Source organism: Ranitomeya variabilis, chromosome 8, assembly GCF_051348905.1.
Source record: "Ranitomeya variabilis isolate aRanVar5 chromosome 8, aRanVar5.hap1, whole genome shotgun sequence".
In the NCBI taxonomy this organism is placed as follows: domain Eukaryota; kingdom Metazoa; phylum Chordata; class Amphibia; order Anura; family Dendrobatidae; genus Ranitomeya; species Ranitomeya variabilis.
This window is the reverse complement of record NC_135239.1, coordinates 36,520,304-36,545,909: the sequence shown is the minus strand read 5'-3', so window position 1 is coordinate 36,545,909 and position 25,606 is coordinate 36,520,304. Positions and strand designations below refer to the sequence as shown.

The window sequence follows — 25,606 nt, the reverse complement described above, 5'->3', positions numbered from 1 at the left end:
GGAGCGCCGCATGGAGCTTGTGTAATGGAGTCTGAAATCGCAATTGTATTGCTCCCAAGCAGCACCGTTATAGGATATGTCACTTAAATCCTTTACCAATATAGGACTTCCTATGTCGGATCCACAGTTTTGGGCTCAAGAGCTGAGCATGTGCTATACGGTCATGGCCAAAAGTGTTGTCACCCTTGAAATTGTTCCAAAAATTAAGTACGGTATTTCTCCCATAAAATTATTGCATTTACCCATGTTTCTCCTAAGCCTCATTGGGGGACACAGGACCATGGGTGTTATGGTGCTTGCCACTAGGAGGACACTAAGTAAACACAAAGAGTTAACTCCTCCTCTGCAGTATACACCCCCTGACTGGCCAGTAACGACTCAGTTCTTGCTTAGTGTCTGTAAGAGGCACTTGGGTCTGTTCCAGACCCCACCGTTTTTTTGTTTTATTTTTATTTTCTGTAAATTTTTATTTTTTAATTAACGGAGTGAAGGGGGCGACGGATTCCTTTCAGGGTCCGCTCTCCCCCGAACCATCAACAGGGAAGTATACCTCCCCGTACCTCTCCTGCGACGACTGGGGCACACCTAAGCTACACCAGGGCGATGGTTCCTATACGGTTGCGATCTCCCCCCTGTAAGAGGGCGAGCACATCTATATATATAATTGTCTAAGGGTTTTTCTGTCTGTCTGTCCCGTTTATTCATTCGCTGATTGGTCGAGGCCGCCTGGGCCTCGACCAATCAGCGACGGGCATAGCATGGCGACGATGATGTCATAATGGAAATCCCGCGTCTCTGACCAATCAGCGACGGGCACAGTATCGACGTAGATGTCATAATGGTTGCCATGGCGACGATGATGTCAAAAAGGTTGCCTCGACCAATCAGCGACGGGCACAGTCGGAATCATCATTGTCCATATACTACAGGGACATGCATATTCTAGAATACCCGATGCGTTCGAATCGGGCCACAATCTAGTAGAGTATAATCTCTATGTGCATCTCCCGGGCTCATCTGAAATTATGCCCTCACCTCGGCGTCATGTAGACCCCACAGTAGCCGTAAGTCCCCTGTGGCAGGCACAGCCGTAAGTCCCTTGCGGCAGGCACATCTGAAGACGCAGACGCTCTCCATCACCCGGCATAGGGAGGATCGATCGAGCTGCAGGCACCCCTCCTCGGTGAGTAATACCCTTCCTCACGCTGCCTGCGTGTGGCGGTGCGGTGCGGGTTCTCGGGGAGAGATACCGCTGGCTAGATGCCATCGGCGGTCATCAGGCGCGGCCGCAGGTGTTTTCCGCCGGCTGGCTCCATAAATTTAGTCCCCGGCTTCTACTGCCGGACTAGGCCGCATCTTAAAATTCCCGCCCACCGTCCAAGCCCCACCCACTACTTAGGCGCTTTTCACTCTGAACGAGAAGTACCCTGCAAATCTCGGGCGCCATCTTGGGACTCCACTTCAGCAGGGAAAATTTAGCCGAAAACGCTGCCTTCCCTCTCTCCTCCCCGGTGACACCAGCACAGGACTGTGGGTAAGCTGCTCCACTCCATAGGGAAAAGCTTAACCCCTTCTCTGCTCCCATAGCCCTGCTATCGCAGTTTACTCGGAGTATAAACATACAATATGTCTCAATCTAAGGACGCAAAAAGGGGCAATGAAAAGCACACTGTGTTTTTTTACTTCATGTGCCACTTGCAATTCTGCGTTGCCACGTGCCCACAATACCCTTTTGTGCCAGAATTGTGACCCGGCCTGTGCGCAGCCGCCTTCTGCCGCCACCTCCAATGTCTCCACCGACCCTGCCGAGCCTAACCCTCCTGAGTGGGCCGCGTCCCTGTCACGTTCAATGGAGTCCTTGGTCAAGGCATTGGACTCTTTCCGGGGGCCCTCCTTAAGCCAGAACTCTCCTCCGTCGGCTGTGACGGAATCTGGCGACGGTGCGGGGCCGTCCGACCACAGGGGGCGTACCGTACTACGGGACTCTCGGGGTGCCAGAAAAAGAACCCTTCCCTTATCTCCCGTCTATGCTCGAGCTTCAGCATCTGTGAGCTCATCTTCTCGCTCCCCCTCCCCTGAGGGTCGCAGCGTACATGACTCAGTATACGAGTCGAAGGAATCTTTGACCCAAGACTCCTCTGTCGGTCAGGAGACACTTGACTCCCTTAGTGAGGCAGTCAACAAAACACTAATGGTGGACGACGAATCTGTTTCCTCTCAGGAACACGTCGTATCTTTCAAAAAGACTAAACGCATCCAAAAGATATTTGCTAATCACCCTGAGTTTCAGGACCTTATCCAAAAACACAGGGAACACCCAGAGAAGCGTTTTACGGCTCAAAAAGTCACGGAAGCTAAATATCCTTTCTCCAAGGACCTGGTGAAGGAGTTGCTTCTCTCTGCTTCTGTGGATCCTGCCGTATCGCGACTCGCATCCAAAACAGTCTTATCGTTGTCCGACGGTTCATCAGTCAAAAATCTTTCTGACCGTCAAATTGACTATCTGGCTCGCTCAGTCTTTGAGGCCTCAGGAGCAGCTCTCCTTCCATCTTTTGCAGCTACCTGGGTGGCTAAAGCAATGGTGGCCTGGGCAGAGGTGTTAACCTCTACCATCCCTGGCAGTAATCTTCCCCCAGAGGCGGCCAGACTAGCTAACCAGTTAGCTCAGGCCGGAGATTTCGTGGTTAACGTTTCCATAGATGCGGCTAATTGCGCAGCGCAAGCGGCTGCAAATGCAATTTCCATCAGGAGGGCCTTATGGCTCCGCGATTGGCGAGCAGATTCTGCTTCTAAGAAGTCGCTGACTTCTTTACCTTACCAAGCTGGCCGTTTATTTGGGGAGAAACTAGACCAAATCATTTCTGACGCCACCGGAGGGAAGAGTAAATTTCTTCCCCAGCAAAAACCTGCCCGGCCTTTTCGGAATCAACAGCAGTTTCGATTCCGGTCCTTTCGTAACAACTCTAGTTGGTCCTCCTCTTCCCCTGGTTCGGGACGGTGGAAAAACAGAAATCCCCAGGTCTCATACAGACCAAACCGTTCCTGGAAACCCAGACCGAGACCTTCTGCCTTTAAGCCACCCGCATCCCTTAAACCTTTTACACAATGACTCACCGACGTGTCCGGTGGACACCGACAAAGTAGGCGGACGCCTTCTTTCGTTCCGTCAAAATTGGCTCTCGGTCGTTCACGACGAGTGGGTCAGAGAGCTCGTGTCTTCCGGATACAAAATCGAGTTTTCTTCCATCCCCCCTCCGCGCTTCTTCCAGTCTTCTCCCCCCAAATCAAGGGCGTCACATCTTCTTCAAGCCATACAAGCGCTTCAAAGGGAAAGTGTCATCGCTCCGGTCCCTCGAGACCAAAGGTTCAAGGGGTTTTACTCCAACCTTTAAGAAGCACGGGACTCTACGGCACATACTAGATCTCAAACTGCTGAACAAGTTCGTACGGGTCCGACACTTCAGGATGGACTCGCTCCGTTCCGTTGTCGCATCCCTGGAAAAAGGAGAGTTCCTTGCATCCATAGACATCAAGGATGCTTATCTACATATTCCAATTTTTTCCTCTCATCAGCAGTTCCTGCACTTCGCAGTCCAAGAAGAACACTTCCAGTTTGTGGCCTTGCCCTTCGGACTTGCCACCGCCCCCAGTCTTCACAAAGAGTCTGCCTGCGAGGAGTCTGTAAGTATCGCCGTGGATTCTCTTTCTTGCCTGGGTTGGAAGATCAACTTCGAAAAATCATCTCCAGTGCCGGCTCAGCAAATCTGCTTCCTGGGCATGATTTTGGACTCTTCCCGTGGGTTGGTCATTCTCCCTCCAGAGAAGGTTTTTATTCTTACAACAAGGAGCACGCAAGCTCTCCCGCCCAGTCCTTCACTCCATTCGCTTCGCAATGCGCATCCTTGGCAAATGGTCGCGGCGATGAAAGCCGTTAAGTTTGGTCAGTTCCATCTCCGTCCCCTGCAACAGGCGCTACTGTTAGCCTGGGACAGGAGCCCGTTTTCCCTCGACCGTCGTTTTCGCCTGCCCCCACAGGTCAGGCAGACCCTCAGATGGTGGGCGCTACAGTTCTAACCAAGGGAAGTCCTTTCTCCCAGTGAGCTGGTTAGTGGTGACTACCGATGCCAGCCTTTTGGGCTGGGGCGCAGTTTCGAGCGATTACTCTTGCCTTACGCAACTTTCACCACCTTCTCACAGGCCATCCCATCAGAATACAATCCGACAATGCCACAGCTGTGGCATACATCAACCGTCAAGGGGGAACCCGCAGCATGGCAGCCATGCTCGTAGTCTCCCACATCCTGCGCTGGGTCGAGACCAATCACTCGCTCATCTCGGCGATCCACATACCGGGTGTGGAGAATTGGGAAGCGGACTTCCTCAGTCGCCAAGGTCTTGCCTCGGGCGAGTGGTCCTTCCATCCGGAAGTCTTCCAGCAGATTTGCCTTCGCTGGGGGATGCCAGATGTGGATCTCATGGCCTCGAGGTTCAACAACCAGGTTCCCCAGTTCATTGCTCGCTCCCGCGATCCTTGCGCCATCGGGGCAGATGCTTTGGTCCTGTCGTGGCATCGGTTCCAGCTGCCATACATATTTCCGCCTCTTCCTCTGCTCCCGAGAGTCATCAAGAAGAGCAGAGGGGAGACCGGTGATTCTCGTCGCGCCAGACTGGCCGCGCCGAGCATGGTACGCAAACTCGTCCAAATGGTCGCCGACACCCCCTGGCGCCTTCCAGATTGCACGAATCTTCTCTCACAGGGCCCGATTTGCCACCAGAACTCCGGGGCCCTGTCTTTGACGGCGTGGCCGTTGAATCCTGGATTTTAGCCCAAGCCAGATTCTCTCCAGGGTTTTCTTCTACCATGATTCGCGCTAGGAAACCCGTATCCATGCATATTTATCATCGCACCTGGCGCATCTTCTTTTCATGATGCAATACCCATGGACGTTCTCCTTTGGTCTTTTCCATTCCGTCCATTCTGGAGTTTCTCCAATCGGGTTTAGACTCAGGCCTTGTCCTAAGCTCGCTCAAGGGACAAGTGTCCGCATTGTCTGTTCTTTTCCAACGAAAGATCGCTTCCAGACTGCTGGTTAAGACATTCATCCAAGGAGTCTCCCGCGTGGTCCCTCCTTATAGAATGCCTTTGGCGTCATGAGATCTTAACTTGGTTCTCAGAGTTCTTCAGGAGGCCCCTTTCGAACCATTGCAGGACATCTCTCTCACCCTCCTCTCATGGAAGGTGGTCTTTCTCGTGGCGATTACATCAATCAGGAGAGTTTCTGAGTTGGCGGCTCTCTCTTGCCGACCCCCCTTCCTGATTTTCCACTCAGAAAAGGTTTTGAGAACCTCTCCCTCTTTCCTACCTAAAGTCGTCTCCTCCTTTCATCTAAATGAGGACATTGTCTTGCCGTCATTCTGTCCGACACCAACCCATCGTATCGAGAAAGCTCTCCATACTCTGGATGTGGTTAGAGCTCTTAGGCGGTACATATCTCGCACGGCTCCCTTCCGTAAGTCGGATGTTCTATTCGTGCTTCCAGAGGGACAAAGGAAAGGTCTACCTGCCTCAAAGGCCACTCTAGCCAAGTGAATTCGCTCCACTATTCAGGAATCCTACCGCGTCAGGAACATCCCTGTCCCAGCAGGGATTAAGGCGCATTCGACTCGGTCGGTCGGTTCTTCTTGGGCCATTCGGCACCAGGCGTCTGCACAACAGCTTTGTAAAGCTGCGACTTGGTCCGGTCTGCATACCTTCACGAAGCACTATCACATCCATACTCAGGCTTCTGCAGACGCTGCCCTTGGCAGGCGCATTCTGCAGACAGTGGTACCTCAGTGAGCCAGTGGTACATGGGGTTTTTAGCAGTGCAATTGCTCCCCACCCAGGGACTGCTTTGGGACGTCCCATGGTCCTGTGTCCCCCAATGAGGCGTAGGAGAAAAGGAGATTTTTGTGTACTCACCGTAAAATCTTTTTCTCCGAGCCAATCATTGGGGGACACAGCACCCACCCTGTTAGCCTATTGGCTGTTTCTTGTTGTATTTTGTTCCTCAGTTTTGGACATAGTTTACTTGTCTTGGTTTTACTCCTACTGCTTTACTACCGAACTGAGTCGTTACTGGCCAGTCAGGGGGTGTATACTGCAGAGGAGGAGTTAACTCTTTGTGTTTACTTAGTGTCCTCCTAGTGGCAAGCAGCATAACACCCATGGTCCTGTGTCCCCCAATGATTGGCTCGGAAGATTTTATGGTGAGTACACAGAAATCTCCTTTTTGTTATACATGTTTATTTCCTTAGTGTGTATTGGAACAACGCAAAAAATAACAGAGGAAAAAAAAAAAGGCAAATTGGACATAATTTCACACAAAATGACAAAATATAAAATTGTTGGCACCTTTCCACAATTGTGGGTAAACCACTTTGTTTCAAGCATGTGATGTTCGTTCAGACTCGCCTGTGGCAAGTAACAGGTGTGGGAAACATGAAAATCACTTCTGACACCAGATAAAAAAGGGAGAAGTTGAACCAATCTTTGGATTGTATGTCTGTGTGTGCCATACTAAGCATAGATAACAGAAAGAGGGGAAGAGAACTGTCTGAGGACTTGAGAACCAAAATTGTTAAACAATATGAACAATCTCCAAGTTATAAGTCCAACTCCTGAGATCTTAAAGGGAATCTGTCAGCAGTGTGCACAGTAACCTACAGACAGTGTCAGGTTGGTGCCGTTATACTGATTACAGTGCTACCTTGGTTGATTAAATCCGTCTTTTGGTTGTTTTTTAATCTTTTTTTCAGTTTTGAGTTAATGATATGCCTGTGCCCGAGGTGGCCTGTGGGGGGTCTTCATGTGGTGCTCTGATTAGGTATTCATAATGCAGACTGCTGACGGGTCACTGATCCCTATCGGAGATCTCCGAGAGCTGGTACTGCGCAGGCGCTGGTGGTGCCATCTTGGTGGAGGAAATGTCTTTTTTCTTCTCCAGCAAGGTGGCGCCTGCGCAATAGCAGCTATCAGATCTCTATACACACTGATAGCTGCCACAGCGCAGGAGCGGCGGGCGCCATTTTCAAATTGCTATTTTTTTGTACGTGATCAGTAACGTGAAGAACAATGATTACTAGGACACTAAACATGCGATTATCCTGCATCGCAGGTGCCACGGCTGTGCCTGCCTGCAGAAGGGTTTCTTTTTTCTTCAGTATGTACAGATATTCATTATGTAAACTAGGGAGCAGGTCAGTGAGGGATCAGTGACCTGTCAGCAGTCTGCATTATGAATACCTAATCAGAGCTCCACATGAAAACCCCTCCCACAGGCACTCCTGGAGCACGGGCATATCATTAACTCAAAGCTGAAAATAAAGATTAAACAACCACAAGATGGATTTCATCAACCAAGGTATCATTTTAATCAGTATAACGGTGCCGACCTGACAGTGTGTGTAGGTTACTGTGCACAATCCTGGTGACAGGTTCCCTTTAGGGTATGTGCACACGTTCAGGATTTCTTGCAGAAATTTCCTGAAGAAAACCGGAAATTTTCTGCAAGAAATCCGCATTTTTTTTTTTGCGTTTTTTTTCCGTTTTTTTCGCGTTTTTTTAGCATTCTGCAAGCGTAATTAGCTTGCAGAATGCTAAAGTTTTCCAAGCGATCTGTAGCATCGCTTGGAAAACTGACTGACAGGTTGGTCACACTTGTCAAACATAGCGTTTGACAAGTGTGACCAACTTTTTACTATAGATGCAGCTTTTGCAGCATCTATAGTAAAAGATAGAATGTTTAAAAATAATAAAAAAAATAAAAAAATGCTTATACTCACCCAGACATCTCCTCAGCGGCGTCCGTTCCTCTTCCTATAGCTGGTGTGTGCGCACAGGACCTTCCGTGACGTCACGGTCACGTGAGCGGTCACATGACCGCTCACGACCAATCACAGGACAGTGACGTCATCGGCAGGTCTTTCACCGCACACCAGCTACAGGAACCGAAGCGACAGCATGCAGTGGAGGCGGGAAGACATCGAGGGTGAGTATAGGACTATTTTTTATTTTAATTCTTATTTTTGACCACTTATATGGTGCCCAGTGCGTGGAGGAGAGTCTCCTCTCCTCCACCCTGGGTACCAACCGCACACAATCTGCTTACTTCCCGCATCGTGGGCACAGCCCCGTGCGGGAAGTAAGCAGATCAATGGACCCCTAGGTGTGCGGAATCCCCTGCAATTCCGCATTTTAATGAACATGTTGCTTTTTTTTCCGCGATGCGATTTTTTCGCGGAAAAAAAGGCTACATTTGCACAAAAAATGCGGAATACACTTAAAATAATAGGAGGCATATGTAAGCGTTTTTTTCGCGTTTTTATCACGTTTTTATAGCGAAAAAACGCGAAAAATACTTAACGTGTGCACATGGCCTTAATGTTACTTTTGTCTACAATGTGCAACATAATCAAGTTTACACCCCATGGCACTGTAGCTAATCTCGCTGGATGTGGCCATCAGAGAAAAAGTGATAAAAGATTGCAACACTGGATAGTCTGGATGGTGGATAACCAGCCCCAATCAAGTTCCAAAAGAAATTTAAGTTGTCCTGCGGGCTCAGTGTGCATCAGTGCGAATTACCCGTCCACATTTGAATGAAATTAAACGCTATGGCAGGAGACCCCGTAGGACGCCAACGTGCCACCATTCCCAGCACCTCTTCTGATTCCAACCTGCCGCCATTCCCTGTTCCTCTTCTGATTCCAACCTGCCGCCATTCCCAGCACCTCTACTGATTCCAACCTGTCGCCATTCCCAGCACCTCTTCTGATTCCAACCTGCCGCCATTCCCTGTTCCTCTTCTGATTCCAACCTGCCGCCATTCCCTGTTCCTCTTCTGATTCCAACCTGTCGCCATTCCCAGCACCTCTTCTGATTCCAACCTGCCGCCATTCCCAGTTCCTCTTCTGATTCCAACCTGCCGCCATTCCCTGTTCCTCTTCTGATTCCAACCTGCCGCCATTCCCAGTTCCTCTTCTGATTCCAACCTGCCGCCATTCCCTGTTCCTCTTCTGATTCCAACCTGTCGCCATTCCCAGCACCTCTTCTGATTCCAACCTGCCGCCATTCCCAGTTCCTCTTCTGATTCCAACCTGCCGCCATTCCCAGCACCTCTTCTGATTCCAACCTGCCGCCATTCCCAGTTCCTCTTCTGATTCCAACCTGCCGCCATTCCCTGTTCCTCTTCTGATTCCAACCTGCCGCCATTCCCTGTTCGTCTTCTGATTCCAACCTGCCGCCATTCCCTGTTCCTCTTCTGATTCCAACCTGCCGCCATTCCCTGTTCCTCTTCTGATTCCAACCTGCCGCCATTCCCTGTTCCTCTTCTGATTCCAACCTGCCGCCATTCCCTGTTCCTCTTCTGATTCCAACCTGCCGCCATTCCCTGTTCCTCTTCTGATTCCAACCTGCCGCCATTCCCAGCACCTCTTCTGGTTCCAACGGGGTCATAGTTTTGCGTCTCTAGGAGATCCCCCCCCCACTTAGAGACCTATAGTTTCATGCAATATCTATAGTCCACCTTAGATTCCATGCTTCCCTGTGGAGTGACTGAGGAATATACTGTGGAGTAGTGAAAGTGATTTGGCATCAGCTACGTTCTTAGAAATAATTCCAAATATAGAATGGAAAAAGGTCTTGGTCTTTTATAAAATTATGAAATGTAGTAAAAGCCACAAAATGTATATAAAAAATGCATCTTGTCCTTTCCTTCTCTCTGGCCTCCTGCCTGTGATACTCCTTCTTCGATTCTTATAATAAGACATGCTTATTATAAAAAGTTATAAAAGACTGAGCTACAAAGAGCTGAGTGTTGTATAGAGACAGCTGTGAATAGCTGGAAACGCGTTGTCACAGCTGTGCCCGGAGAGGTGCTGGAATAACCAGACACTCCGCCTGTAAATTCCGAACTTTTGAATTAAAAGTAATTTGTCCGTATAAGTTCTTATGTCAGTAACGATGGTAAGGGAGGGTGTGCATGGTGGGTTTTTATTTTTGGCGCGGATTCGCTCCTCAAGATGCCTGGAAAATAGCTTAAAAAATAAAATAAAACATTAAATCAATAATAAAAGTAAATTGTTGGAATTTTCTTTATTGTTTATATCCTATTTTTTATTCTTCTTTATATACACATTCACATATTTATTCAATCTTTTCCTTCTTTTTCAGTCTGAGAATAAAGGTCCTGGAGATTCAATTTATGAAGTCCTGAGTTTACAGAGACAATCAGAAATGATTGAGGCTCCTACCAGCCCAGCGAGCGCCAGTGGGTTAATGTCTCCGCAAGAGGAGGAGGACCTGGAGGAAGGTAATTGATGTTCATAAAGGCGGCAACTTATGTGATTGTACATGTTTAAGGGGTTGTCAAGTAATATCACATTATTCCCCATCCATCAGATAGGAGATAAGTTGCTGATCGCTGGGGGGCTGACCACTATGACCCTAATTGGTTCCCACAGTGGGTACTGCAGAGCTGGTCCTTGAATAGGACCCAGGGGCACATGGGTGACCTTCACTATATTTATTCTGAATGATACCAACGGGCACCTGTTAGCACAATGAATGTGGATAATGCTACAATCTGTGGTCATAGAAAATATCCACATACAAAATGTGAACCACTCCAAAGTAACATAGTATAAACAGGAGAATAACTTGGAGTTGGAATGGTTAAAACAGTATATTTTATTGAGTACAAAACTTTTTTGATTAAATAGAAAAATATGTACAAGAAGACAAACCAGTAACAATCTCTGATACAAAGCGTACATATAATCAGATGTCAAGGTTTACCCCGGGGTATGTGTGAAGTCTCCCAAAGTGGTCAAAAAGCATCCACCATTACATCAAGTAAAAGGAGAGACCACCTTACCCATTATTGGAGTCAGCTAGGTTTGTTACCAGAGAATAAAAATGAAGTCCCCAAAAGTCTCTTTAACCATTCAAACGCCACGTTATCCTCCTCTATACTATTTATTGTGAATGAGAAATACCAGAGCGCTGTACTTGGCTTTCTCCGGCTGTGCCATCAACAATAAATGTTGTGTAGGTCGAGCATGAGCATCTTCATTTGTCGAGCATGAGCATTTTCATTTCTTTCCAGATGGAGCTTTTTAGAGTCCATTCTGGTGTTCCGGAGCTTCATTCTTGGGATCACTGTTGGTCCCAGCAGATGGACGTCCTACAATCAGTATCTTATCCCCTATCCATGTTTTCATATTTTATATTATGGACATCTGCACATAATGGGGAGAGGGTTCTTGTTTTGGATGGGCGCTTTGTATGAGCATTCTAGGGGTAGGACAAACGTTCATCTCAGTGTCTGTAACGTAACACAACTTTTCCGCTGCAGAGAGAATGTCCTCATGATGCTTGACACTAGATATTGGTTGTTTGACGAGGGATGATGCTGGGAGCTATATAATAATACAGTAGAGTCCATGGCAATGTGTAGAACATCCTTCTATCATCTATTGACTGAATATATCTCTATACAGAGAGCGACAGTGAACTCTGGAGCGGAACTGGAGACGTTTCCAAAGAATGTCCTGAGAAGATATTAGGATGCTGGGGCCAGCTGCTTCAGAAATGGTAAGATAGGAATAATCTGATACAGACAATTCTATTATTATTTTAAACTTTTTTTTTTCTTAGCATGTGTTGGTGCTTTTTCTTTACTAAAATGCAAATATTTTTAGCTAAAATGAAAATTTTTTTTCAAAAAGGTTTTAATTAACAGCCTTGCATTTTTTTTTTTTTAAAAATGGAGACCCATCCGAATGCAGAATGTCCTAGATGTGGTAGTGAGAATGATCACCTACTCTATATCATATGGGAATGTGATTTGATAGAAACTTTTTGGAGGGGAGTGCTTTTTGGAGTTGGAGTGCGCCAACCAGAGCCCAAGAGTTGTATACTGAGTCTTCGGAAACATGGCTAATTTTTCTGTTCTCTGCCCTCTAGTACCAGGGCTTTGATGAGTAAATAAAAAAAATAATAAAATAATAAAAAAGGGGGGAAAAAAAATAAAAAATAGAACCCTTTTAATAAAATGGTTAATAAAAATTAGCTCTCGGTGAACTGGATGGTTGTGGTTTCTTCTTAGAGGCTTATAAATAGAGTTGTCCACTACTTTATCATTGATGACCTATCCTGAAGTTAGGTCATCAAAGTCTGATCGATTGAGGTCCGACACCCGGCACTCCCACAGATTAGCTGTTTTTGGTGTCAGCAGCTGCAGGCCAGAAATGTTCTATTGCAGAGCCGCTCCGTGTTTTAATAGTAGTACTGTTTTTACTGCCTAGTTCGTGCTGTTTTACTAATCTGAATCCAAGTGCAATTTTGTGTGGGGGAGAGGAGCAGAGAAACTTGCACAGGGAGAGTGTTTTGATTACTGATTCTTCCCAGGGCTGTGGAGTCGGTAAGCCAAACATCCGACTCCTCAATTTCCATGACTCCGACTCCACCAAAATGGGCTCCAACTCCACGATTCCACAGCCCTGATTCTTTCCAGAGCAGCAGTTCAAAGCAGCTTATAAAAGAGCATGAATATTAGGCTGAGCCACTCCGTGCTGAAAGTGCTGGTTTAAGATAGAAGGAAGCAAAATAAAGTAATGCAGTCTATTACAATAATGTATATATTTTCAAAGGCTGATCAGTAATAAAATTAAACGTTTTGTTACTCTTTATCTTATTGAACGAATGGACTCAAAATGAATGCGAACAACAAGGTGTTGTACTAAGGACAGGTGATAAGTTACTGGTCGTCGAGGATCCCACTAATCATGATGAAGGGGTTCGGTGATTGAACGTGTGCATCAAGTCTTCATTCAGAGTCCATGGGACGGATGGATAGAAGTGTCTATCCAATTCAGGGAAACAATTTTCCAAACCGCACATCATTCATTGTTGGCGGTGGTAAAATGGCTCGTGTCTACTGATGAGCTGACATGGAAGCCATAGGGGAATTGCACCGGCCATGCTTTAGTATTAGATTCTTTCATTTAATGGGGGGCTGGGGAGATTATTTGTCTATTTTTCGGGAATCGCTGACGTGTGGGTTCTATTTGCCGTAAGTAGCACCAGTCGGTCTCCAGCCTCTCGATGCGTCCGGTCCCATGCGATCACAGTAATAAGCCTTACTCTGTGAATACCGCTATGTTATATTCTGAATTCCTTCGGGGGTTATACCTAGAAATGTTGTTTTTTTGTTTTGTTTTTTTCTCTCGCATACAAAATAGACTTCTCATTCGAGAAGTAAATTAACAAAGCAGCAACATATTTTCCTGTTAATCGTTGAGAGACGCGGGCTGCGGGGTGTGAAATGAAGTCATCTATCGGAGAATGAGCTCTTCTTTTACATCTTCTCCTCCCCCCAAAGCTTATTCCTGTGCATTTATTTATCACAAATTATTCAATTGTCGCCCACCACCGGGGATTGCCGGTGGGTTTAAGATATATACCTTTATTGTTTATTGTTAGGCCTTTATAGGGGTCTTGAAATAAAATTTATTAAACGGTAAAAAAAGAAGAAAAAAAAATGTCGAAAAAGATAAAACTTTTTTTTCCTTTTGTCAAACCCAAAATCTTGTTAAAACACAGAGAATAAATTAAAAATTAGCGCTTTTTTTAACATTTTTTTTGTTGCTGATGACCTGTGCTTTCTACTGTAAGCACAAGTAAAATTTATTTTTATTTTTTTGTGGGGCTGGCATTTTAGTTATGTTCAGCAATGTTATGAGGATATAGATTTTTTTTTTATTGGCTTAGTCTGGTATAAAATAAAACGAGCGATAAACAGAACCCCCGTCCCCTGCACCTCTTATTGCGACTCCTAAAAGGCTTGTTTGGTCATATGATATAGACCAGGATAGGGGACCAATATCAAATTGGTGGGATCCGACACCGCCCCTTTCAGCTGTCATTAGCGCTGGTGGCTGCCGGACGTAAACGTCCTATGGATCGATAGTTCATCTGTATGGTCACTTAGTTTACTGGGTGCAGCATTTGTGATAGAATCACTGTTTTCTCTGCTGCAGATCTAGCAGAGCTCGGAATGCTGAGCTGTGTATAACCCCGCCCACACCACTGATTGGCAGATATCTGCATACACTGTATATTGACAGCTGGCACTGGAGGCGTGGTTTGATTAGGAGGCAAGAGTCGCATAGTCCTGTAGTGATAATTTCCTGCTGATAAAAGACTTTATTGAAACGGCTAAACAGAGACACATCGCTGGAATTGCAAAGTTTAATTATTTCTAGACGCTCAAATCCACAAATATTGTGCATGGTCACAATATTCAGCACCTCCCATGATATCCACAAGTTATAATAATTTTTATTTCCTTTTATGTAAATGAACTTTTCGGCGTTTGAATGCCGATCCTCACTCATTATCCTTTGTTCAGTGCATTAAAAATCTGTGGGAGCAATTAGCACCGAATATCCCAAGTCGGAGATGGTGTTTATTAAATTTGATGAGGATGTTACTCCCTGAGTTTCTGTTCCTTTCTGAATTCTGGAAAGAATTGAATCTGTACTTTCCTTTGTCTTGACGGAGGAGAATAAGACCAGACTAGAACGCCAATTAAAATGTTCTGCACATTTTCGTTTTTCTTCTCTTCTCTTAGATCTTGGGTAGCTTTTTCAATTAAGCTTGAAAGCGGGCCAGGTAAATTAGTATACGTCAGGAGGAAAATGATATTTATATTTTTAGGTCTTTTTGTTACATTTCAATTGAAAAGTGTAACCACCCGCTGCAGGCAGAATGCCGTCACTAGGAGGATGATAAAAAGTATGAAGATATTTTTGTCAACTTTAAAAGTATGTTCCAACTAAGAAACAAAAGTGTAATATTAAATTTGCCTGCTCCAGGGTTAATCTCCACCTTCTCTTCCATAACATGGCACATTCTTTTGGCTAATCTTCAATTAAAGGGAACCTGTGAGCAAGTTGTTGCTATCTGCTAATCTAATAGTACCATGATATAGGGGCTGAGATGCTGATTCCAGCGATATGTCACTTGCTATGCTAGTCTCATTCTTGCAAATTTGATACAATCGCAGTTCTCTGTTGCAGATCTAGCAGTGCTCAGAATGCTGAGCTGTGTATAACCCCGCCCTCACCACTGATTGGCTGCTTTCTATGTACAATCCATGGTGGGGGGGAGTTATACAGAGCAGCAGGACAAGGAGGCACGAGACACCTAGTCCTGTAGAGATAATCTCCTGCTGATACAACACTAATTTTATTGACGCAACAAGTGACACATTGCTGGAATCAGGTTCTCAGCCCCTACATCATGCTGCTCTTAGATTGCTGATTCCCTTTAAGGCGGACATAAATATTATCCAAGCTCAATATGGTTGGCTGACTTATATTGTTATGTCCTTCCTCTTCCGATGTCAGAAGCTAGGCTGGAATACAATATGCCCAATCCTAGGTTGGATTTCAATATGTCCAATCCTTTCTCCTCTCCGAAATAAGCCAGTGCTGCATCCTCTAATCGTTTTGTCGCCTGATCTTTTATCAGCACCTGTCCTCAATAGCGAGGCCTTTTTTTTTTTGCATCTTAGGTATTTTTTTTTATCATGTCACGAGTGTCTATCACACATAGTCACCAATGCACAAAGTCATTAAGTGAGGGAGGTATACAGAAGTGGATGGGAAGAGGGATTATGTTGAAAAAGTTTTCTTTAATTTTCTTAGTCCAAGAAAGTAATATTTAAAACTTTGAGATCATTTTATAGGAAAGTTCATCATCTTTTGGTGAAGACCTTTTATAGCGTCTCGTTTTTAGACGCCACTTCCAGTGCCGTCTGCCCGCTAGAAAATGACCTGTCAATATGATTTATAAAACTATTAGAAGACGTTCTGGTGTTGCCCAGGTGTACAAGTACTGGAATAGCTGTGGGCTTTATTTAAAGATCTGGGCTCAGGTAAAGGGTGAGAGAGCTGGAGGCGGATGTACATGTCTCGGGTTTGCGTTGTTGCCTGGACAAAGATACATTTGCAGAATATTTATTAGAAATTGATAAAACATAAGACTCTTTTCTGGGCACCTCTAGGGAATGGAGTTTTTTTTATAACTAACCTTATTTTTCAGAATTTTGTATAGCAGCCAGACCTGAATATAAAGAGGAGAAATGTTGTGTTTCCGTGGGCCATAATAATTTTTTTTTTTTATTTATTTATTTTTTACTCCCCGTTGTTTAATATAAGATGATCTGTAGAAGGCCCAATAGTCCTGGTGAATGATATCGTTGTTCAAACCTTCACTACCAATACCGATAAAAACCACCAAGTATAACATAAAATGCTACACAATGTCCAGATTTAACACCTCGCATCCTCTAAAATCCATACAGTACTTATAAATGATAATTCTATTTTATTGGTTTGTAGTTTTTATTGCCTTATGAGCAAGTGATGCAGGTGGCAAACGATGGGTGATAAATTTGATTTGTAGCCTTTACAGGGCACACGGAGGAGTTTTCAAAGACTGTGAATGGTGTAGTATTTGTAGTGTTAAAGTATAACCATTAAAAATAAATTTTTATATGAAGTAGCTACGGTTTAGTAGTTTGGGTTCTGAGATCTAAACTGATCACTTAGCGCGGATCTTACCCAAATTCATTCAGGGTGGCTGACCATTCATCAGACAACCATTAATAACCTCATTGACGGCAGCCAAGGTATGCAAGTAAGAGGGTTTCTGCGCTTGGCGCTTACACTGGATACTGAATATATCGAGATGTACCGTATTTGAGTGCAGCTGGATCTTGGTAATGGGATCAAGTATTTCACAGTTTTAGATTATCTCTGTACAGGTATTTAAGAAGAAACAATCACCGTATTATCCTCTATACTTTATAATGCATAAAATATAACCTTCATTAACATCAATAATAAAATGTGACATGAATCAAAAACGAAAAAAGAAGAGCCACCATCACCTTTAAAAAAATTAGAAACCAGGGGTGGTGGTGTGCCTGATCCTATACTGGTGCTGTACTTATCCTGCCTTGCCGCGGAGGTTGGCACCCTACTACCTGCACATTGGCACCCCCGCTCTTCGATGGCTGTCCCTTCTGACCCTATATTTCTCTATTGGGAAAGAGAAAAATAAATGAAAATGGTATAATCTCTGGTCTATAGGCCAAAGAATATCTATGATGTAATAATAGGATTGCTTATATGGTGTCAGCCCAATCATTGATGTTGCACTGAAACATTGATAAAGTGCATATGTGCTTAGGGTATATTGGCAGGAATGAGAAATGGGAGGGGCAAATTAACCCTAGATGTGCCCTGCCTATCAGCGGGGGTTGGTGCAAGTGGCGCCCCTGCTCTCGACAACTGTCCCTATTGATACTACACCTTATAAGAAAATTCTGTTATACCAGTTGTCAACAACAAAAGGGGACAGGAGAAGGGATAAAGTGCAACCTATAGATATATATCTATCCGCAGTATTACTTGCGTTGATTAATATATATCTTTCAGACAGATGGTCTAAATTGTCTGCAGTCATTCTTTTTATTCCCAAAATACTAGTATATATTGACTAAATCCCAGAGATGCCAAGTAACTCAGGGGATTTAGAAATAACTTCTATAGTCAAAAAACACTCTCGGAACACTCGACGCGTTTCGCCTATACCAGGTTCATCAGGAGTTGATATAATAAGAGTGGCACTGATGGCAAGAAAAAGCACTTACCGGTAGCTTAAGAAGATTCTGCTGTTGTTTAGCCCATCATAACACCAATGGTATATTGAAGCACGAAGATCGATCCCTCCTGATGCTGTGCTGCATGATGCAATGCATACGATAATTGTAATGGGATCAAGTATAACACTATGGTTTCACCACAAAGCCGCAACTTCATCAGGGGATAAGTATTGGTCACTATACAGTATTCTTGCCAGTCACAGTTGCGACCCCTTCCTTGTGTTGCCATGATGCTACTCCTCAAGTTTTAGGTATTTTATCTTGTATACCAATTATATGTTCTATATAAAGCACACTGTGTACCAATACTTTACCCCTGATGAAGCTGCAGTTTTGCGGGGCATCCACCTTGGTCGTTATGCTGATTCCGACACAATGACTTTGCTGTAGTCAAATTCCAGGTTTATTTTTGCTGCATATAAAATTTAAAAAATATTTGTTATACTACTCATGTACTCACTTTGCCTTGAACTTTACCTCCAGTTTGTTCTATTGTATATATTTATATTTTACTAGTATTACATTATTGCTTTTTATATGGGTCCTTGGTAATTTGGGGCTCATCCGTATTACAGGACACGACACCATGATCTCAGGCAACATGATCTATGTGTGTCTCTCTGAGTGATTGTTTGGATTTTAGATGTTCGGAGAGGATCTGTCACTTGCTCCAAAAATTGAGTCACAATTCTGCCACTTTTTTTCTGTTTTGCTCCATGTCGCTCCATTACAGAGATAGTCACATTTATTTCTTTTGAAGCGAGTGCAGTATGTGAAATCTCTGCTTGTAGTGCAACTGGGTGTTTCTTTGGAGTCTTCTCTGAGGGCATGCACATTCACACCTCCTTTCCTGATGCTGCCAAGTATCAGACGCTGCCGAGATGTTATTGCACATTTTTTGGGCAGAGTGAAAGGTGTCAAAGTGTGCACTTTCGTGATAAAAATTAGACAGCAGAGGGATTTGCGCCATCTCTTCCATCGAAAATTCCAAGAAAGCCTCCTCCTGACCTGCGCTCACATTTAGGTAGGAGGTCTCACACGCTTTAGGCCCCTTTACATGGCACAACTTTTCATGCCTCCCTCCCTTACCTGTTTTTTCATTAACTTTATTTTTCTTCCCTATAATATTTTGCATTCTATCAACAGTTCAGAATTTGTCAACAGAATAAGTTAATGTGAAAAAACCTGTCGATGATAGAATTCCTTCTTGTGATTCACTCTTACGTCCTCCCCGGTTTAGGCACAGCAATCTGAGCTTCAGACCAAAGGGGCTGTCGTCATTGGTGAAGCGAGGAGGGGTCCCGGAGGCACTCAGAGCTGAAGTTTGGCAACTTCTTGCTGGCTGCCATGAGGATCAAGAAATGATGGAGAAGTACAAGAACCTCATCGTAAAAGTAAGAAAGTTTTTAGATTCATAATTTGTATTCGAGTTTCTATTTGTTGATCGAATCAATTTTATCATTTCTCATTATTAAATGCAAGATTTGCATCCTACTAAAGGTACCTTCACATTAAGCGATGCTGCAGCGATAGCGACAACGATGCCGATCGCTGCAGCATCGCTGTTTGATCGCTGGGGAGCTGTCACACAGACCGCTCTCCAGCGACCAACGATGCCGAGGTCCCCGGCTAACCAAGGTAAACATCGGGTTGCTAAGCGCAGGGCCGCGCTTAGTAACCCGATGTTTACCCTGGTTACCAGCGTAAAATGTAAAAAAAACAAACAGTACATACTTACATTCACGTCCCCCGGCGTCCACTTCCTGCACTGTGTGAGCGCTGGCCCCTAACAGCAGAGCGGTGACGTCACCGCTGTGCTGTACTTTCACTTTCACTTTACGGCGCTCAGTCAGTGCAGGAAGCGGACGCCGGGGGATGCGAGGGTGAGTATGTACTGTTTGTTTTTTTTACATTTTACACTGGTAACCAGGGTAAACATCGGGTTACTAAGCGCGGCCCTGTGCTTAGTAACCCGATGTTTACCCTGGTTACCAGTGTAAAACATCGCTGGTATCGTTGCTTTTGGTGTCAAACACGACGATACACGCTGGTCTGACGACCAAATAAAGTTCTGAACTTTGTTCAACGACCAGCGACATCACAGCAGGATCCTGATCGCTGCTGCCTGTCACACTAAACGATATCGCTAGCCAGGACGCTGCAACGTCACGGATCGCTAGCGATATCGTTTAGTGTGAAGGTACCTTTAGTGTCTTTTGGATATAAAACATGTCCAAGGAAGTTGTCTTGACGCCGACAAGGAGCTATCCAGTCCATGGCTGGACTTTCAAGTCGCCACAATGACTTTGATAGTTATCCAGAATTAAGCCGGCCGTACACAATATGTGGCTGTCTGCTTCGGCCGATTGTTCGTTCGACAGCCATCTTTGCCCACTCTCTCGTGCCCCATGTGTTCTCTATGGAAAAGCCGCTGACTGACACACTGCAATTTGCTGTCCGAAATCAAACACATCCAATCGACAGGTCTCCCTACGATCAGTCGGCCGGTGCCCCCATAACTATTAGGCCGCGAGACAAACTGTTCATTATTGGCTGCCTTAGTTTTTGTAATGGGGGCTTTAATAGTGTGCGCCATGTCAGCCCAAAGAGCCTTACACGGTGATATACCAGTGAGATTGATTTGGCGTTCCGATGTTTTTGCTGTAGTTTTTAGTTATTTCATTCATTCATTCATATTTACATTTTATCATTGGAATCAATGAAAAATGGTCTCCTGATTGTCCAACCCCATTATCCCTAAAAAGAAACGATCTCCTCCAACCATGGATTGTTTAGGTCATACAGATAGAGCAGTGTTTCCCAAACCTCACGGCCCCCAACACATCAGGTTTTCAGGATTTCCTCAGTGTTGCACAGGTGAGAGAACCTGTGGCAATTTCTGATGCTTTAAAGGGGTATTCCTATCTCCATGATCCTATCCCAATATATAATAATATTAGAAAATGCCTCCAATTAGAAATGTAGGATAGTTCTGATAACATAAGTCACTTACCCCATGTGCAGGGCATGGCTCTAGCTTAAGTATCCATGGTTCTGACCACTAGCATCTAACTGTCACTATATGAGTGGTCGTAACCATGGATGCCTAAGCTACTGCAATGCCCTGCACATGGGGTAAGAGACATAGCTAATCAGAAGAACTATACTACATTTCTAATTGGATATATTTGCTAATATTATTATTCCAAATACTAAATATTGGGATAGGATCTTGGAGATGAGAATACCGCTTTCATACTAATAATACCATCACCTGTGCAATACCTAGGAAATCCTGAAAACATGATCTGTCAGGGGCCTTGAGGACTGGAGTTTGGGAAACGCGGAGATAGAGAATGGTAGAACGATTCCCGTTACTTGATCTAATAGAAAGGAAATAATGGTAGACATTCTCTGAATGTTTCCAGCCATCATCGCTTTGAAATTATAGTTTGTGTGTCGCATATATCTGATTTAGAAATATGTTTGCTGTCAGATATCTGGATAAATCTTAAGCAGTGGACGTATTTAAATGGTTATTTTCAAGATAACTTATGTGATGGGCAGCATGGTGGCTCAGTAGTTAGCACTGTACGGTGGCTTAGTGGTTAGCACTGTTGCCTTGCAGCGCTGGGCTCCTGGGTTAAAATCCCACCAAGGACGACATCTGCATGGAGTTTCTATGTTCTCCCCGTGTTTGCCTGGTTTCCTCCGTGTTCTCCGGTTTCTTCCCACACTCCAAAGACCTACTGATATGGAAGACTCTGCCAAGGAAAGATTTCTTAAGGGGCATGGATGCCTTTCATTGACCACGTCAAAGAACAGCTTTACTTTCATGTGGTCTGTGGTCGTATCTCAACAGAAAGACGTTCAGAACAAGAAAGAAAAGAGTTATAAACCCTTGGTCAGAACCAGCTCACTGACAGTTTTTCAGTTAACTCATTTGGCATCCAGCAGTGCGCAGGGAAACCAAGGGTCTATAAAGGCAACATTTTTAATGAAAAGCAATTGCAAATTATATTTTTAACCCCAAATACTTTCATTTAAAGGGGTTATCCACTATTCAGAACAGCCGTCTCTCAATCCCTATGTTTCCCTCCAGTGGATTTTGCCTTTCACTCTTACAGATAGACTAGTGTTCCCCAATCCCCGTCCTCACAGCCCCCACAGATCATGTTTCTAGGATTTCCTTAGTGTTGAACCTCCTTGGCGGGCAACATTCCAGCGGTGTCGGCACTGGATCCCATCACATTATGTCATGTGATCTCTGCAGCCAGCCACGAGCTCTGGGAGAGCCATTGCTAAAAACAACGGAATGGTGCCCGCAGGAGGCAAGTATAGGTGATATTACTTTATTTCATTCATCTATGGTATCCAAAAAAAACCTCTGACTTGATCCTGACAAAACAGTTCCCAGAATATCTCTCGGTTTGTTCTTCATACGTTCTTGCTCTCAGACTGTGATTCTTTCACATTAGTGCGTCTCTTCCTGTTGTTATACAAGGCGCGGGTGACAAAAGGCAGAGAAAATACCGTAGTATCGGTGCAGGGAAATGGAGTGTAACATTTATCTGCGCCGCTGCCTCTTTAGCCTCCTGTTACATAACAAACAGGCAGCGCAGTGGCGGGCGGCAGGCACAGTGAGACATGAGCCATTATGTAACTCTGCTTTTATTGTACAGTGCTGTCTACACATATGTAATACTTATATATATATATATTTTTTTTTTTTAAGGTAGTCGTCAGATCATTGTTATAGTCATTGAATCCTTGGCCTCAATTCATCAAAGCTTTTACTCCCAAGTCGCAAAATTTTGATGCAACTTCAAGAATTTTGTGACTTTTGGTGTTTTAACACCACTTTTGAAGAGTCCTGCACCTCTTCATAACTCAGGAGCATCTGACTCCACCATGCCCCCTTTTCCTGTGTCAATTGATGGATGGGTTCCTTAACTGCAAAAGTATCTGATAAATGTGTATGGAACAAATCTACATTTGTGTTATTTTATTCAGTAAAAAAAAAAAAAAGAAGTCTCATCTCAGTACTGTAATCCTCATTACGTACAGAAGCGGGTACTTTTTGTAAGGTGCAGGTTTTTTTTTTTCTAAATAGCTAATTAATCTCTTTCATGTAGTGCAACACGGCTGGTTACTCTGTTAGTGGGGCATAGAATATTTTTACTACCCAAATTGATTGCTGCATTCTCAACAGCACTTAACAGAACTGATGGGAGCTGACAGTGGTGCAGAATAATGCAGCCCAGAATAGAGCAGGATTGTATGACACTGGACTCCGCTAAGCACAGATCCGATGTCTTCAAACAATACTTCTGTCACTGGCCTCCTGTGAAAGATGGCTGGACAACCTAGGCGGACTACGAAGGTGCAATTACACTGCACGATTGTCGCAAATGAGCGTTCTTGCTCCTAATCAAGCTGCCGATCACCCACACAAGCTTTTTGCTCGTTCGCCAAGTGAAATGATCATTTTTCTTAGAGGAAAGATAGTCTGTTAGGGCACTTGGTGAGGTGGACCCTCCAAAGCTAATGTCCGGGTGGGTGCATGGGCATCAATGATGTAGGCAAATGAGGCATACGGGAAGCTGGTAGCATCTATACTGCAATTAGCAGGCAGACGGGTAGCTGAGGTACTAGAAGCCTGAAGCCGCAGGCAGCTGTGGTGCTGGAAGCCGCAGGCAGACGGGCAGCTGAGGTGCTGGAAGCCGCAGGCAGACGGGCAGCTGAGGTGCTGGAAGCCGCAGGCAGACGGGCAGCTGAGGTGCTGGAAGCCGCAGGCAGACTGGCAGCTGAGGTGCTGGAAGCCGTAGGCAGACGGGCAGCTGAGGTGCTGGAAGCCGCAGGCAGATGAGCAGCTGAGGTGCTGGAAGCTGCAGGGAGACGGGCAGATGAGGAGCCGGAAGCTGCGGGCAGCTGAGGTGCTGGAAGCCGCAGGGAGACGGGCAGATGAGGTGCCGGAAGCCGCAACACCGTGGGCAGCTGAGGTGTCGGAATTCACGGGCAGCTGAGGTGCTGGAAGCCGCTGGTAGATGGGTAGCTGAGGTGCTGGAAACCACTGGCAGATGGGTAGCTGAGTTACTGGAAGCTGCTGGCAGACAGGAGATGTCCTGGTGACCACAGACGGGGAACTGTGCACAGAGAAGCTAACAGTCCTAATAGCAAGATACAGGTATGTGTTTTAGTGAGCCTTATATAGACCCAGCAAGGTGATCACACCCCAGGTCATGTGCACAGCCTGATGTGGAGCACACTAGAGTTAAGCAGATCCGGGTGATGGAAGCAAAGCCCAGATCTGAGACAGGTGCGTAACATCATCGTTCTCAACAGTACATCATCTTGTGTAAACAGACCTGTGCTGACGAGAATAGTTAGCTGTCCATTAAATCATTCAGTGCGCATCTGCAGCATTTATCTAGATGTTATCTACCATTCCCTCCAAAAGCTGATGCTTTACTACGTTTTGAAAGTTTAGATTTTACCAAAAATTAACCTTTGTTCTTAACATTATGTTTTTACGCAATCGATTATATAGCAATTCCATCAGCACTGCTGCTTCTTTTACTGTGTTCTTTTTCCCGCCCACCTTACTGTGATACCATGCTTTTGAATAGCATTATGCTACATTTCCGTTGGCAGGAAAACAAAATTAGAAATCTCGCAGTTTTCAGAGTGGCCACTAGGGCAATTTTAGACTCGTACTTCCTGTCTTTTCAGGAAGAGTTTTCAGCAGTTTCGTATCATCAGAGGCAGAATTACATTGATGGCTAATACCTCTATACACAGCTGATAACACAGTATCCATCAATTACTGTAGCTGACTGTGCGCCTCCTCCCTTCACAATCCTTTGCACAGGCTCATTAGAAACTTCAATACAAAAGATAGTCAGGGTATGACCATTGTGGCTATGTACATGTGTTGTTTCCTAAAACAACAGGAAGTTAGTCTGCTTAAAAATCACAAGTGGTCAGTGTGAAAACTGCATGTTTTCAGTTTTTATTTTTTTAATTCTGTAATACGTAAAAAAAAAAAGCCAAGAATGTGCAAATAAATAAATACATTTTTACATAAAATTATAGTTTTGGATGATGGTCTTGCTTTAAAAGAAATGTAGATTTGTTCTAAGTAAGTAGCCGGGACTGATGACTGTTTTGCTATATTGGATGTGTAGTACGCACTTCTTTATAGTTTTGAAGCTGTATTGATTTATTAAAATCCCATGTCTCCTGTATGTATACATATATGTATCTGTCTATATTTTTTGGATAATGTATTCAGTCATATTTGTCTGATCCAGGCTGGTCTCTTCTCGTTCTTGGCCCTCGCTCGTGTCTCCCTCCTTCTCCTTTCTGGTGTTATTTTCTCATAATTGAATCTGTCCAGGAAGACACATGTGAGAGACTGACAGGGAAGGTCATTGGGTTTCCCGAGAAGCCAGACCCTGATTAATTACTGCTCTCCTCCGTTCGGCAGCAGCACCTTGTCTAGATGCTGGAAATAAGCTCTTTGATAGAATGGGGTTATTCCAGATGGGACTGCACAAGTCACAGGTTCATTCCTGCGCAGGTAATCTGGACAGAACACCGGCCATTGCGTCTGTACGAGAGCGAACGTTGCAAGTTGGGTATATTATTCCTCATCCGTATAGATACAGAACTTTTAAGGGTTTTTTTATTGCTACAATATATTTACAATGAAAAATAAAGCAACTTTGGAAATGGTCTTACATTAACAAAACAAAAATTGTATCAGTTTATATCCACAAAACAATGGTCTCCATGGAAACAGACTACAAACAACCTATGTGTAGTCT

At 44.7% G+C, this 25,606-nt stretch overlaps 1 protein-coding gene across 5 annotated transcripts in view; it reads left to right on the top strand.

The window, feature by feature from the left end:
* Positions 1-25,606, top strand: part of RABGAP1L (RAB GTPase activating protein 1 like) — a 268,486-nt gene that overhangs the window by 68,787 nt on the left and 174,093 nt on the right. For all 5 annotated transcript variants that reach the window (XR_013218588.1, XM_077277811.1, XM_077277812.1 and 2 more), the window contains 3 exons: positions 10,214-10,352; positions 11,542-11,635; positions 19,018-19,171. Coding sequence is in view for 4 of the 5 variants with exons in the window: in XM_077277811.1 (XP_077133926.1) it covers positions 10,214-10,352; positions 11,542-11,635; positions 19,018-19,171 (387 nt within the window). In the remaining variant the exon portion in view is untranslated. The remainder of the gene's footprint in view (positions 1-10,213; positions 10,353-11,541; positions 11,636-19,017; positions 19,172-25,606) is intronic.